Source organism: Mycteria americana, chromosome 2 (assembly GCF_035582795.1).
Source record: "Mycteria americana isolate JAX WOST 10 ecotype Jacksonville Zoo and Gardens chromosome 2, USCA_MyAme_1.0, whole genome shotgun sequence".
Lineage (NCBI taxonomy): Eukaryota > Metazoa > Chordata > Aves > Ciconiiformes > Ciconiidae > Mycteria > Mycteria americana.
Window position 1 is genome coordinate 32268026 of NC_134366.1, and position 12369 is coordinate 32280394.

At 34.7% G+C, this 12369-nt stretch overlaps 1 protein-coding gene across 6 annotated transcripts in view; it reads right to left on the bottom strand.

Moving 5' to 3' along the window:
- Positions 1–2037: 2037 nt before the first annotated feature.
- DGKB (diacylglycerol kinase beta) overlaps positions 2038–12369 on the bottom strand; it is a 327466-nt gene continuing 317134 nt past the window's right edge. For all 6 annotated transcript variants that reach the window (XM_075495543.1, XM_075495545.1, XM_075495547.1 and 3 more), the window contains 2 exons: positions 12217–12277; positions 2038–2199 (listed from right to left, as the gene is read on the bottom strand). In XM_075495543.1, coding sequence (XP_075351658.1) covers positions 2092–2199; positions 12217–12277 — 169 coding nt within the window. In that variant the 3' untranslated portion in view covers positions 2038–2091. The remainder of the gene's footprint in view (positions 2200–12216; positions 12278–12369) is intronic.

Consider the following 12369-nt stretch of genomic DNA (forward strand, 5'->3'; position numbering starts at 1 on the left):
ATCTTTTGCTCTATACTTATGTATGTTTGCAGCTAAGGAGTGCATCTAATGCTTCTGTGTGTGTTTGCAATGCACAGGAAAAATATTAGTTTACTCCTACGGTAACTGTAATTGTCAACACCACTGGACCCAAGAATGGGGAATTACAAGATCTTAATTTTAGCAAATAATTGCCCTCATATTTTTCTACCTAATGCTGAACATAACATTAATTGGTATTTACCTCCTAATGTTTATAGAACACAAACTGTATATTTCAAAGACGTAATCCTTACCAACTATATACTGACTTTTATTTCAGCGTCTATTATATAAATTAGGACTCTGTTGAATTCTTATACTGAGGAACAAATGATAGTAACTTTATTTAAATACATGCACAGTACCGTGCACTACAGAAGGATGAAATACTATTTTTTAATGGATGAATGAATCAATAGAAAAATAGATTTAATAAATCATTAACATTTTAAAGTCTAGATAAAAATGAAAAATCATGCATTTCAAGCAAAGTTTCATTTCTTCCTTGTTTGTTTTTTGATGAAATCTCTGAGAACTTAAGACATGCAGAGCTCAGAAGCAGCTCACTCTAAACAATGTTAAGACCGCACAAAAAGTTTTGATTGAGACTGTTTATATGCAGGACTGAAAAAAGTTGCCATTCTTGGACTTCCCTTCAACGTTAGACAGTGCTGTGCAAACCTCAGACAAATCCCTGTATTATGATTTCTAAGCTGTTAGGAAGTCTCTCAGAGGGCTAAGAAAGTAAAAACCTGAGCAACTGCCTCCCCAGAATTTATGACAAGAAATGTTTTGATTACAGACAGCAGACTACAAAAGTGGAATAGATAACACTTTATCCTTTCCTTAAGAAATTAATTTAGGGGATGTGTAAATTATGGATGGCATAAATTTATAAATAATAATGACAACAAAATTAGATATTAGTTGAATTTTCCAATATTTAGAAGATGTGTCTATGTCTCAATAGTTAGTGTATATGTCTATATCTATCAACTTATGAAACAAATGAAAAGTGAGTATTTACTTGCAATTAATTTAGTGTTTTTTCCTACCCCAACATTTGTCTGGACATTGCCAATGTAACCAGAAGAACTGTAAATTTTCAGAAGTGAGTCTACTCCAGTGAGCTTGATTAATTATGCATTAACCCATTTCTCTGAAGCATCCTTCACTAAATCTTTGGTGGGAAATGCACTTTATTAGGCATGAGCTTTGGTTATTTGTGTGCATACGCACTATACTATCAGTCAATATGCAGAATGATTTAAAGTTTGCCATGTTACAGAGATGTATTGCTCATTAAAATAATTCTAGTTTTGCAACAAACACCACTGATGGCTACTTTTGCAAGTATTATTATCTTCACTCTTACCATGATCTCCACAGCCGTATAGATTTTGCTCAGACTTGCATTGACTTCCAATCTTACAAAAGCTTACACAAGAGTAATCATGATCATTTGAATACTGCACGCATTCTTAGAAGTTTTCAGCAGGTACAGTTACTCACATACATAGGAGTTATCAGAATAAGATAAAGATTTTAATGCTTAGCTGAATAAAAATATTCTCAGGGTAGAAAGAAATTATAAACTAAAAGTACAGGTTAATGAGACCTGTAATAAACTTTACTCTGAAACAGGTCTAATTGGCTATTGATGTGAAGATGTTTGATTCAAAAGATATTATTGAACCTATGGCATATGATCATTGTAGTAGAAAAAGTTGAAATGGAAAAGAGAGAAAATCAAATTACCCATGGCGTTCTCTTCCCATATTCCATGGCAGAATTAGCCCATAGATTAGTAAATGGTAACGCATGCAACAAAAAATATGCTGTATCACTTTATGTAAACATCTGCTTTCATCATGCAAAATGCCTACAAAACTGTGACAATATTTTTTTCTAATAGCATAGTTTTACATTAGCTCGGTTACAGAAACTGTTAAACCAAAATCCATGATTTTGCAAGTAGAAGATACTCTAAAATTCTTGAAAGATTTCCAGCATAAATATTCCAAAGCCCAACAAAGCTAATTGGTTTTCTAAAAACTAAACTACATAGGCTTATTCCTTGCTGTGGTTCCTTGTTCTTTTGATGATAGAAGAGAAAAGACCGGTTTTTGGAGGAGGTCCCATCAACATGGGGGCTTGGTTCTTATGAGTAATTTTTATCTGGGGGAAGAAAGAAGAAAAACAGAGTTATCCCTTGAGCTAGCTCAATTCCAGGTATCTGAGATGCCTGAATTATCTTTATATGTGACTTCCAAACTTTCTTAATTTAATCAAAGATGAAAGGAAAATACCTGTATTTTTTATGAATAATATCACATATGCAGTAAACCAATCTATGTGTAATCATTGTTTCCACAAATACTTTAAATTATACTTGCAATCAATATTAAAAATCATATGCAATAAAATAGATGCCAATATGTGATCTTACTTTTTGAGTGTGGGATTTATTGCTTGCTGTTGAATATTTTACATATCTACAAGATGAATAAGAATTTAAAAGTTGGAAAGGACACACATGCTGACAGACCAAGCTGTTGCCCATTATTAACATATAAGCTACGTCTTTGTATGCTTTATTTATACATCTAATCAAGCTGTACTTCTCTTTTAACACATGACACTGCTTAATTTCAAAATAACCATTATGAACGAAAGTCAAAAGTTAATACACAAAAAAGGTCAAAAAAGATGAACTAGCATTCTAATTTGTTAATTAATTGTTAATAGAATAGACTCAAATATTGAAAAGCCTATTTAAAACACTTTGTAAGACTGCTTTAAAGCTACCCGTTTTGATTTCTTTGATATAAAACTACGAATCACCTTAAATGAGACAACCTTAAAGTAGATTATGTCTGCAATTTTCTCTAATTCAAGTCTAAATTAGAGAAGACATTTTATGAATGTATGCTATGCTCAAAGCTAATTGAAAGCAATTATCAAAGTGGCATTTTGTCTGTGACTTTAAGATACATTGTAAGATAATAAATGATTCTCATTATGTAATAAAAAGGTCACATCTTGCCTTTGGGCTAGTGACGCTAAGAGTTTTTCAAAAGCAATCCGAGACATTTTCTTTAGTGAACTACGACTAATACAAGAACCATCACTTATTAAATATCAGTTGTCACCTGCATAGTACCCACATCAGAGATGGGTATTTCTTTCAAAAAGAAACACCACCTCATTAAAAACTGGAAAAAATATATCTCTTAAAGTGCATACCTGACATTTTCAAGTTAAAATGAATATCCTTCACTTGTCATTCACTAATAGTAATGAAACAAAAAATGTATGTCACGTGGAGAGGCTCATTAAAATATAGATCAGGACATTTCTTGGGGTGGAAATTTACTTTACAATATAAGGAGACAGAAACATAAAAAACTCAACAGAATGAGTGGGTTGGTTTAACTCTATTAGAGCCTTTACTTTACTCTCCAAGTGCTTATTTCCATGCTACCTTAGTTCATTAGTCTCAGATTTCATACATGACCTGTTTTTGTCAACGTTGTTCATTAGTATCAAATTTAGCATACGGGGTTTTTTTGGCAACCTAGATTAATTTCACACGGTTAATAACTCTTGCTTTCAAAGACTGGCACCAACATATTTTCTCACAAGAAATTCTACTTCAGGCATCACTTTGGAAGCTAAATCTGTAGTTGGGGTAAATTGGCATTATTCCACTGATGTCACTTTATACCAGCTGATGATCTGGTCCTGGAAAATCACTTCAAGGATTTGTGTAACTTTCACATGCTTCATAAGACATATTTTGGGGCTCAGGAACAGTGATGACATCAACCTGGTCCTGAGGATCAATACACGAAGTAATCTGCAGCTGCTGTGAGTGAATTCTTCAAGAGTCATAAGGGTTCAGCTTATTGCAAGATTTGGCCATGATGTGGCGGTAGGAATGGCCTCAGGGTTTCCTTTCAGAGGTAAATCATAGTAATTCCATCTTAAAATGAATAAAAGAGCAAAGCTCAAAAGATGGCTTTAGTATGAAGAGGTGAGGTAATCCTGAGACCTCATACAGATTGCATGTTGGATAGGGGCTGTTCAATGCTGCTGAGGATGAATGCAATTACATATTGAGAAAATGTTTATCATTTGTAATGTTCTTTTTTGGCTTGAGCCATCTGTTTCAGAGACCATGAGTCTTCAGTATGTTGTATCCTATCAGCTGAGATCAGCTAAGATGCATGAACATGATTAACCACTCATGCGCAGGGCGATGGAGTCCTATATGCATTTCTCCAAGACATATTTTCAACTGTTATAAATTGGCACGATTCCAGTGGTGTAAAATATATTTTACACTCTGAAAATACAAAAATAAAGTGTAAACTTAAAGTATATTTGCTTTCTTATGCATGGTAGTGTATGTTAACATTGCATTGGTTAACAATGATAACCATTTATTCCTTATTTTCCTGCTGAAAAAAAAAGATTAAAAAAAATCTTATCTTTGGGTGATAAAAAGAGATCAGTATGTTTGTAATACATGCTGGACCATTGTACTACCTTGCCTGAAATAGGATAATTTTGTTTTTCTCAAGACTTTGAGGCACTGTATTTCTGGCCTGGACTCTCACTTCTGCTTCTGTTTTCATACTGGCAGCACTGCCAGAGTTGGTGCTGTGAGTTTGGGTGACAAGTGACAGTACGCACTTTGAGATGGGAAGCAGCACTAAGGATCTCAGAGAAATAGTGTTGTAGGTCAAAGTAGGACTGAACACTGAAAGTGCTGTATGGGAGACTGAAATGGACCAAAAAAAAAAAAAAAAAAAGAAAAATCTTTAATTACAAACAACCAAGATTTAGTTTAGTTAAAAATAAAGGAATCGCTACTTATAGCTGCATATAGATTCTGTGTGTGTGCACATGGAGTGTCTAAAGACTAACTTTTACCATACAGTTTCTCTTTCATTCAGCAAGCAACTTCATGTCTTTTTTAGTAGAAGCACAATTATAAAAGCTTTAAATAAAACCTATTTTTTTTTGTTTTTCATTTTTCCTAGGTGAATCTGTGATTTACACACACATACACGAGAAAGGGCTTGCTCAGACAAAAATCCCAAAAGCTCAAACCCTAACCTAACATATTTTTAGGAACTGATGATACCTTGACAAATATACTCCTACAAATTACTATGGAATTCTGGAAAATAATTTTTGAGATAATTTACTCAGTTTTATTGAAAATATATAACTTACAGAAAATATGGAGGACATTTTAAACATAAATTAGGGGAGTGGCTGAAGTGCTGCTGGAGAAAAACACTTCTATTTGGCGTATTTGGCACAAATTTATATTTAAAAATAGGCAAAATGAGGAAATAACAAAATTTCATTTAGGGGGAAGCAAATAGCCACATGAATTGCTAGGATATAATGGATTTTTGTTCTAAGCCTGATACACAACATTATACGTTAAACTCAAACTGTTCAAGCCAATGGCAAAACTCTCATTCACTAACTGAAGACAAGATTTTATCCTATGAGTTCATGATCACAGAAATTTAAAGGTATATCTAGTAAATAGGTTTAGCGTAGAAAAATACTGCATTTGCAATTTCGAAATCACCTTTCCAGTATTAGAAAATGTGTCCAATGACCTAGTCATGGGAAGGGACACCAGATCTAATTAAAAAAGAGCATAATTCTTAAGAGATGGTAATTGCTCCGTATTTGTCGATAGCAAATTTTCCGATAAAGGAGAAGCCTGAATTTGTGATACTAAAGATATTTATAAATGAATAAACCAGACATTTATTTGTTTCAGGAGCAGGTCAGAGTTTCAAAATATGCCTCAAAGCTACATTAATACAATGCATCCACTAAATGAAATGCAGTGAGCATCAATAATTTTAGTGTGGTAACTATATCTTTTAGGTCAGTCCGTTTTGCCTTCATGTTCCTTTTTCTACAATATGTGCTGGTTACCTTTGTCTTCCTGACTTCAGAGAATGCCTAAATATTTACTGTGAACACAGAACAGTGCTATAAATACAGGTACTAACCACAATGCTAAATGACAATAGAAAACTGGAAACAGAGATAATCAGCTCTGCTTATAATATTTCAATTAATGTTAAAGAAAGAAACCCTATATTTTAAGGACAAAGGGAAAAAACTGACAGAAAAAACTTATCAAGTTGGATCTGTTAGTTTATGGTCACTTTTTTCCATGCTATCACCAGTGTTTGGGTGTTGCTAGTTTTGAGGGTATGAGGGTTTTCCCACAGTCTAGATGCCCATATGCTGCTCCCCTTGCAGGAAATGGAGGAACGCTACACCGCTGCATCACAGAAGTACCAAATACTTTTATCTTCCCGTAGCTGATCAAGAGCTGTACTGGGTATCATGATATGAATAAGACCTATAGAATGTAGTCAGTGCTAAACAATATGAACCTGTGACTTGCATTATGTGGTATTTTGGTCAAAATCTCTTCAGATCTAGACCAGTTGTTTTAAATATAGCGTTATGCAACACATCTTTTAAACAAATTTCTTAACAATATTATTGTGCAAAGTGCAATCAAATCTAATCAGTTTGGCATTAATTAAGCTCTAATAATATACTCTAGTCTCTCTCCTAAGTAGTGTGATCCGTTTCCCCTTCACACAGGTAGATTGGAAAACATTACTGTGTCATCATAATTTTTAAACATACCGAGAAAATGACAGAGCTGCAAAATTAAAATAAATGATTAATGGCATTTTTTTCATGTTTTGTACTAATAGGTATCACCGAGGTTTTAAATTAATAGAGCTGTCAAGCTCAGGGTTGTTACAGATCCAGTGCAGAACTAAAATGGAAATTATGTATTCCACAGACACCTAAAGATGACACTTTGGAATATTTTAAATTTTAATTAGTAGGTGCAATTGTTTTCCCCCCCTCCTCCCTAAAACCACTGCAAATTAATTGGCAATTAGTCACAACTAATTCTTTTCTTAGCAATCTGAACTGAAAAGAAAGGTGCACTACATGTTAGAGTATTTGTCTGGGGTGCAGAAAGCACACATGCAGTAAATTGCTTTGTCAATTACAAAAACTACTGTTGTGAAATTAAGAAAAAATATGCATAGGTAAACAAAACTAATTAACGTGCAGTGTACCTGTGAGCACAAAAAATAATGCCCAGCTGCAATAAAGTGTTAGAAACTCAATAAATCACTCTGGCCTTGAAACAGAAATGTATGCACATTGTTGCTCAGAAGGGAAAATGCAGCATTTTAGTATAACACCAGAAACTTTTTCTAGCAATTGACTTCCATTTATGGGTTACCTATGTAATAATTGTCTAATATTCTAGTAAAATCAGTGACCATACCTAGGACCCAGTTCCTCTTTGCTCTAAAGAAGCAGACACAAAAGTTTAAATTCTCCCATTATAAACAACTGATAAGAAAATATTACTACATTCAGTGACATGGAAAGAAGATACTTTACAGACAGTCTAGAACACAGCTGCAGCTTCTTCATGCGATCTGTGGCAGCCAATGGATCTACATGAAAGCAAATCTGTGACTTTCAGTTTTCTCACCCAGCCCTGGCATAATAGTGATTATTAGTAAAAGCTTTTTTTTTTGTTTTTAGTTCTTATTTCTCTCTGGATTTAACTACAAAGGTAAGGCTTCAATAGGACCTCTCTTCTCAGGCATCACATCTCTTGGGACTAAAGGAAAGGCTAGAGAGAAACTGTTCATTCATTCATTCAAACCTTATTTTTAAGGTGCATTCAATTTATAATATTTTGAAATATTATTTCTGAGTTTCATTATTAAATGGGGAGGCTTACTACAAGTATTCCTATCAGTAAATAATTCTAAAAATACTATATGTTTCAGATCTCTATGAAACTATATTTCTGGCAATCCGTTAGGTGGGCTCTGACTATGGATTTTCATTTAGGCAATATTCTTGCATTTTCTATAGACACTTCTGTCTTCTACTTTTAATCTAATGTTGCTAGCAGCTTGACACTCTTTCAGATAAGATGCCAAGCAAGTCAGGAATAGATGAAAGAACTGAAATCATAGTTACTTCTAATTAAGATGGAATATTCTTATGGATTTTTTCAAAACAATGCTAATAATTTATGTAGCTAAATTGAAAGATTACTTTTCTTAAAAAAAATCCTGATGGCTAAAGCTAGAAGTTTATTGAATTAACTTGAGAGTCTTTGAAGTTTCATTACTATTAATGACCTGTTTGGAGATCAGGTGAAACCATGGATATCTTTCATGTTGCTATATTTGTCTGGGACAGCTCTGATAGAATTTCCTCCTCAGCTAATCAGACAAGATGTTTAACATAACATTATCATCTTTCCTCCTCCCAAAGACTCCTCTATAAAAAAACAGTGGAAACAATACAATTTGATGCTCAGATTCTGCATCTTATTATACCAGAGCAGAGTGACTTTGTTGGACACTGCAGTCTGCATGTGTTCAACACAGTGAATAATGCTGGATGACAGATCTTTAGACTAAGCCACTCACATTTTTAAGTACGTACAGGACCTACAGGAACGCATTCCTGCTCTCGTCTAGGGATGCTAGATGCATTTGCAATAGAAGATCATAAAGATGTTAAAAGAAGCACACGACAACTTCTTTAGTACTACAATTGATAGCAGGAATGCAAAATCACAGATCACAGGTTCTGGGGAATCCCTGCATTGTCTATTGCATCCCACAGAATTTTCTCAGCCCACACTGTCATTTTGGGGGAACATGATCTCTACATGCATGAGAAGGGACAGCTGTCAGCAACTTGTGCTACTTGTATAAAATTTTTTTCCAGTCAGAAAGGAGAAGTAGCAAAGATAAACTTGTTGATACCTTCAACAGGAAATAAACTTCCAAGCCTGCATGTGCAGCCTGCATCCCACACATAACAGGGACTTGATGCAGAACTTGTTTTCCTTAATATGCATAACGGAATAGCAGGAGAATTTTGATCAGGTTGAACTCAGTTTCTTGAAAAATCATTTGCAAAATACTCTCATTTGTACTAAAATCTGAAGCAGAAACAGAAGAGGACTTCTGAGAACCACTTGCACCTTGGGCCAGGGTTGATTCAATACCTGCTGATCGTATGAATTTCTTTCTCACTTAGTCTCTGTAATTTTTATAGGTCAGTCCATAAAACTACTGAAATTAGATGACACTGAAGTTCCTGAGATGACCATACTAAAATAAAACGTGTTATTTCAACTTTCTAAAGGACAGTTGGAGAGGCAGGGATAGCAGTCTTTTTTTTTTAACAATAGCTGTCTGGCAGGAGCACCAAAGAATCAAAAACCTGAGGCTCAGCTGCTGTGTCTAACTGGTGCACATGATCTGTGCAACACAACAAGGTGCAGGGGTCTCTCCCCTAGAACTAGTGAGATGGTATATCCAAGCAGGCCTGTACTGTGTGGAGACAGTAGCTTCTGTCCTTGAAGCCATATAGCCGGTAAACTAATAAGCACCTTCCCTCAGCAACCTAGTGTGAAACAAGAGGTAGCATGGGAATGTCCCTCCACATCTCAGTGCATGATGTAGGAGTGCCAACATCTTTGTATATGAGCCTCAGTTCCTTGTAAGACCTAGGGAAAGAAACTTCCTAAGAGGGGAAATAAAAGGAAAAGCACACTTTCACATGTTTCCTAAGGAACTAAACTTATCGATTTCTCTATCTGATCATCACATTTTTTTTCCATTTAAAAACTGGCCATTAATCATTTGCTTTCAGGTAATTTTGGGAGAAAACTGCAGTTTTGCTTCTAGAGAAGACAAAAGCTCATGATTCTTATATTGGTGTCCTCATATTTTTTTCCTGAAATTTGAGCTCTTGCAGGTTCAAATAATTGGCTACATAGTTGGCTATACATAAGAATTTATTCTGAATTTATGTTTTTTTTCAGAGTCTGGTTTTGGATACACATCACTGAGATATCATCCTGATACTTATGTAATCAAATACATTTTGGTTTCCAAACAAAGACCCGTCTGAAGCACATACTTAGAAATCAAATCTTAAACTTTGGTTGAGAGAAAGATAACATCCATCTTTGTCATTGTCTCAGGAGGAATTCCTAGCTAGTTTACAGAGAACTTCAAGGAAAAACTGTAGTGTAGTTAGAATTAGTGGGGAGGGGAGAGGTTAGACCATACATGTTTTTTCCTTTGTAAGATGTAGAAAACAGAGCGGGGTACATGTACAATAATGCAAGGAGCAATTGCAATAAATACGTTAAGCTTCCCAGTAGAAAAAAAAAAATTCCTGAAAAATGAATAATATAACATAAAATAATAATTCTATATATAAATTCATAGAGGTGCAGTAGTCTAGACAAATAGTTCATGTATTTTCTTCTCAGAGGAAATAAATACATTCAACAGTATGGTTTTCTTATGTAACACAAAGTCTATTCTCTTAACAATGGTGTAGCAAAAAGGATGGGTTCCACAGAAAATTATATGCCATTTCTATCCCCTTTAAAATGGTACTTCAACTGGACAGCAGTAATTATCAGCAATAATTTACTGTTTCCTCAAGGCAGTAATTGAAATGTAAGAACTGTCCCTTTTTCCAGGTTTGTTCTCAATCGTACAGGCAGCTTCTGCTAGCATTATCAATCAGATAGCAGGGATTTTGCACAGAGCAAGCAATCAAGACTAAAAAAGCACATGTTACTGCCAGCATCCTTCCATAAGTTCTCTTCTGTAATCTGGCAACTGAAAAATTACATGTCTTTTTCTTGAACAAGTAACTGCTGGGTTCAGTACTGTTGCTCTGCACTGAGCCATCGCTGTAGAAGAGGTAAAGATAATGATATCTCTTAACTCCAAAAGGTTTCCTGGAATAAATCTCATAAAATCCCCACTGTTTTGCCTTCACACAGTGTGTGTTCACGTGGTTGTCCTCTCATTGCAGCATCTGAGCACTTACCATAGAGAATTAGAGTTCAGGAACTGTTCCCGCTGTTCAGCTGTACACTACGGTGTATCTGGGAAACATGAACTATCACAACCCTTTTCTGTCATCCTAACACATACATTATCAGCTGCCACACCTGTTAGCATCTTACTGAAGGTGCTCCCTTTTACTTTTTTGTGTAGCTTTTAATTCTGCTACAGAAATAAAGCTCATGAAAGTGATCCAGTACCCTGGTTTGGAGAATTGCTCCCATCTGCAGTGGGATTTCTTCCTTGTCACATTACTGTTTTGTCATACTTAGAAGCTACAAGGCATCGGCAATTCATCTACTTAAAAACATAGGTCATCTTTAGGGAAACATAATTAGTAAAATTGTATATTAAAACATGTTACTAAGACTATATTCAACAATAAAGAGCTTAAATTTCTTCAACATCTTCTCCAAATGCTTGGTTAGCCTCTATAATTTATCGGAGAGAGATTCTTAGAGATACACCTTTCTTGTGTTTTCTGTAAACAGTTACTCAAAGAACCTCCTCTGAGCAAGCTCCTTCCTATTCCTATCCTATCCAGATTGCTGTTTACCTTCCCTCACTTCATATGTGTGGGCACTGAAACAAGAGACTAAATAATTTCTTTCATGTCTCCCTTAAACTGTAAGGATTTTTTAAATATTAGTTCTATTGTATAATTCAATCAGCACAGTCAAGACTTCAGCTTTAAATAAAACCTCCATGATATGAACTCTCAAAAGCACAATGGAAAACCTTCCTAAATTTTTAAAAAATAATTAGTTACTTTATACATTTTAGCATCAGAACGAACATTGGTTTTAGCAATAGAGACTATAAATCTGATACGTCATCATAAATAAATGATCACACTGGGTAAAGGGATTCTGGGACTGCACCTTTTGAGTATTTTCCAAACTTTTGAAATAAATGCCTTTTTATTCCTAACTTGTGGGGAAAAAACCAGCATGATAAATTGAAAATGCAGTGGGTGTTGAACTATATAATAACAGTGTGTGAAGATGTTACGTAAGTAAATTGAGTTAATGCTGATGACAATGGTTGTCTTTTAAACCGAAAGAGTCTCTTTCTGTCATTGAAGAAGTGAAAGTAAATAAATCAGTTAATATTTCTGACTATTCTAATTTTTGTTACTCACTTAAAAAAGTTCCCAATTTTTTTTGTTCAGCTCTCTTCCCAGTGCTAACAGTACCCTTACCGTGCAAGGAGTTTGCATCCAAGGTTCCCCATCTATCTGCATAGGCAGAGACTTGCTGGTCCTAAAGGGATATATTTCATAGTATAAGAAAAAGTAACTAGACAAAATTGATAAATATATTTATTAAGGAGGCATATATGTGATGGCACACAC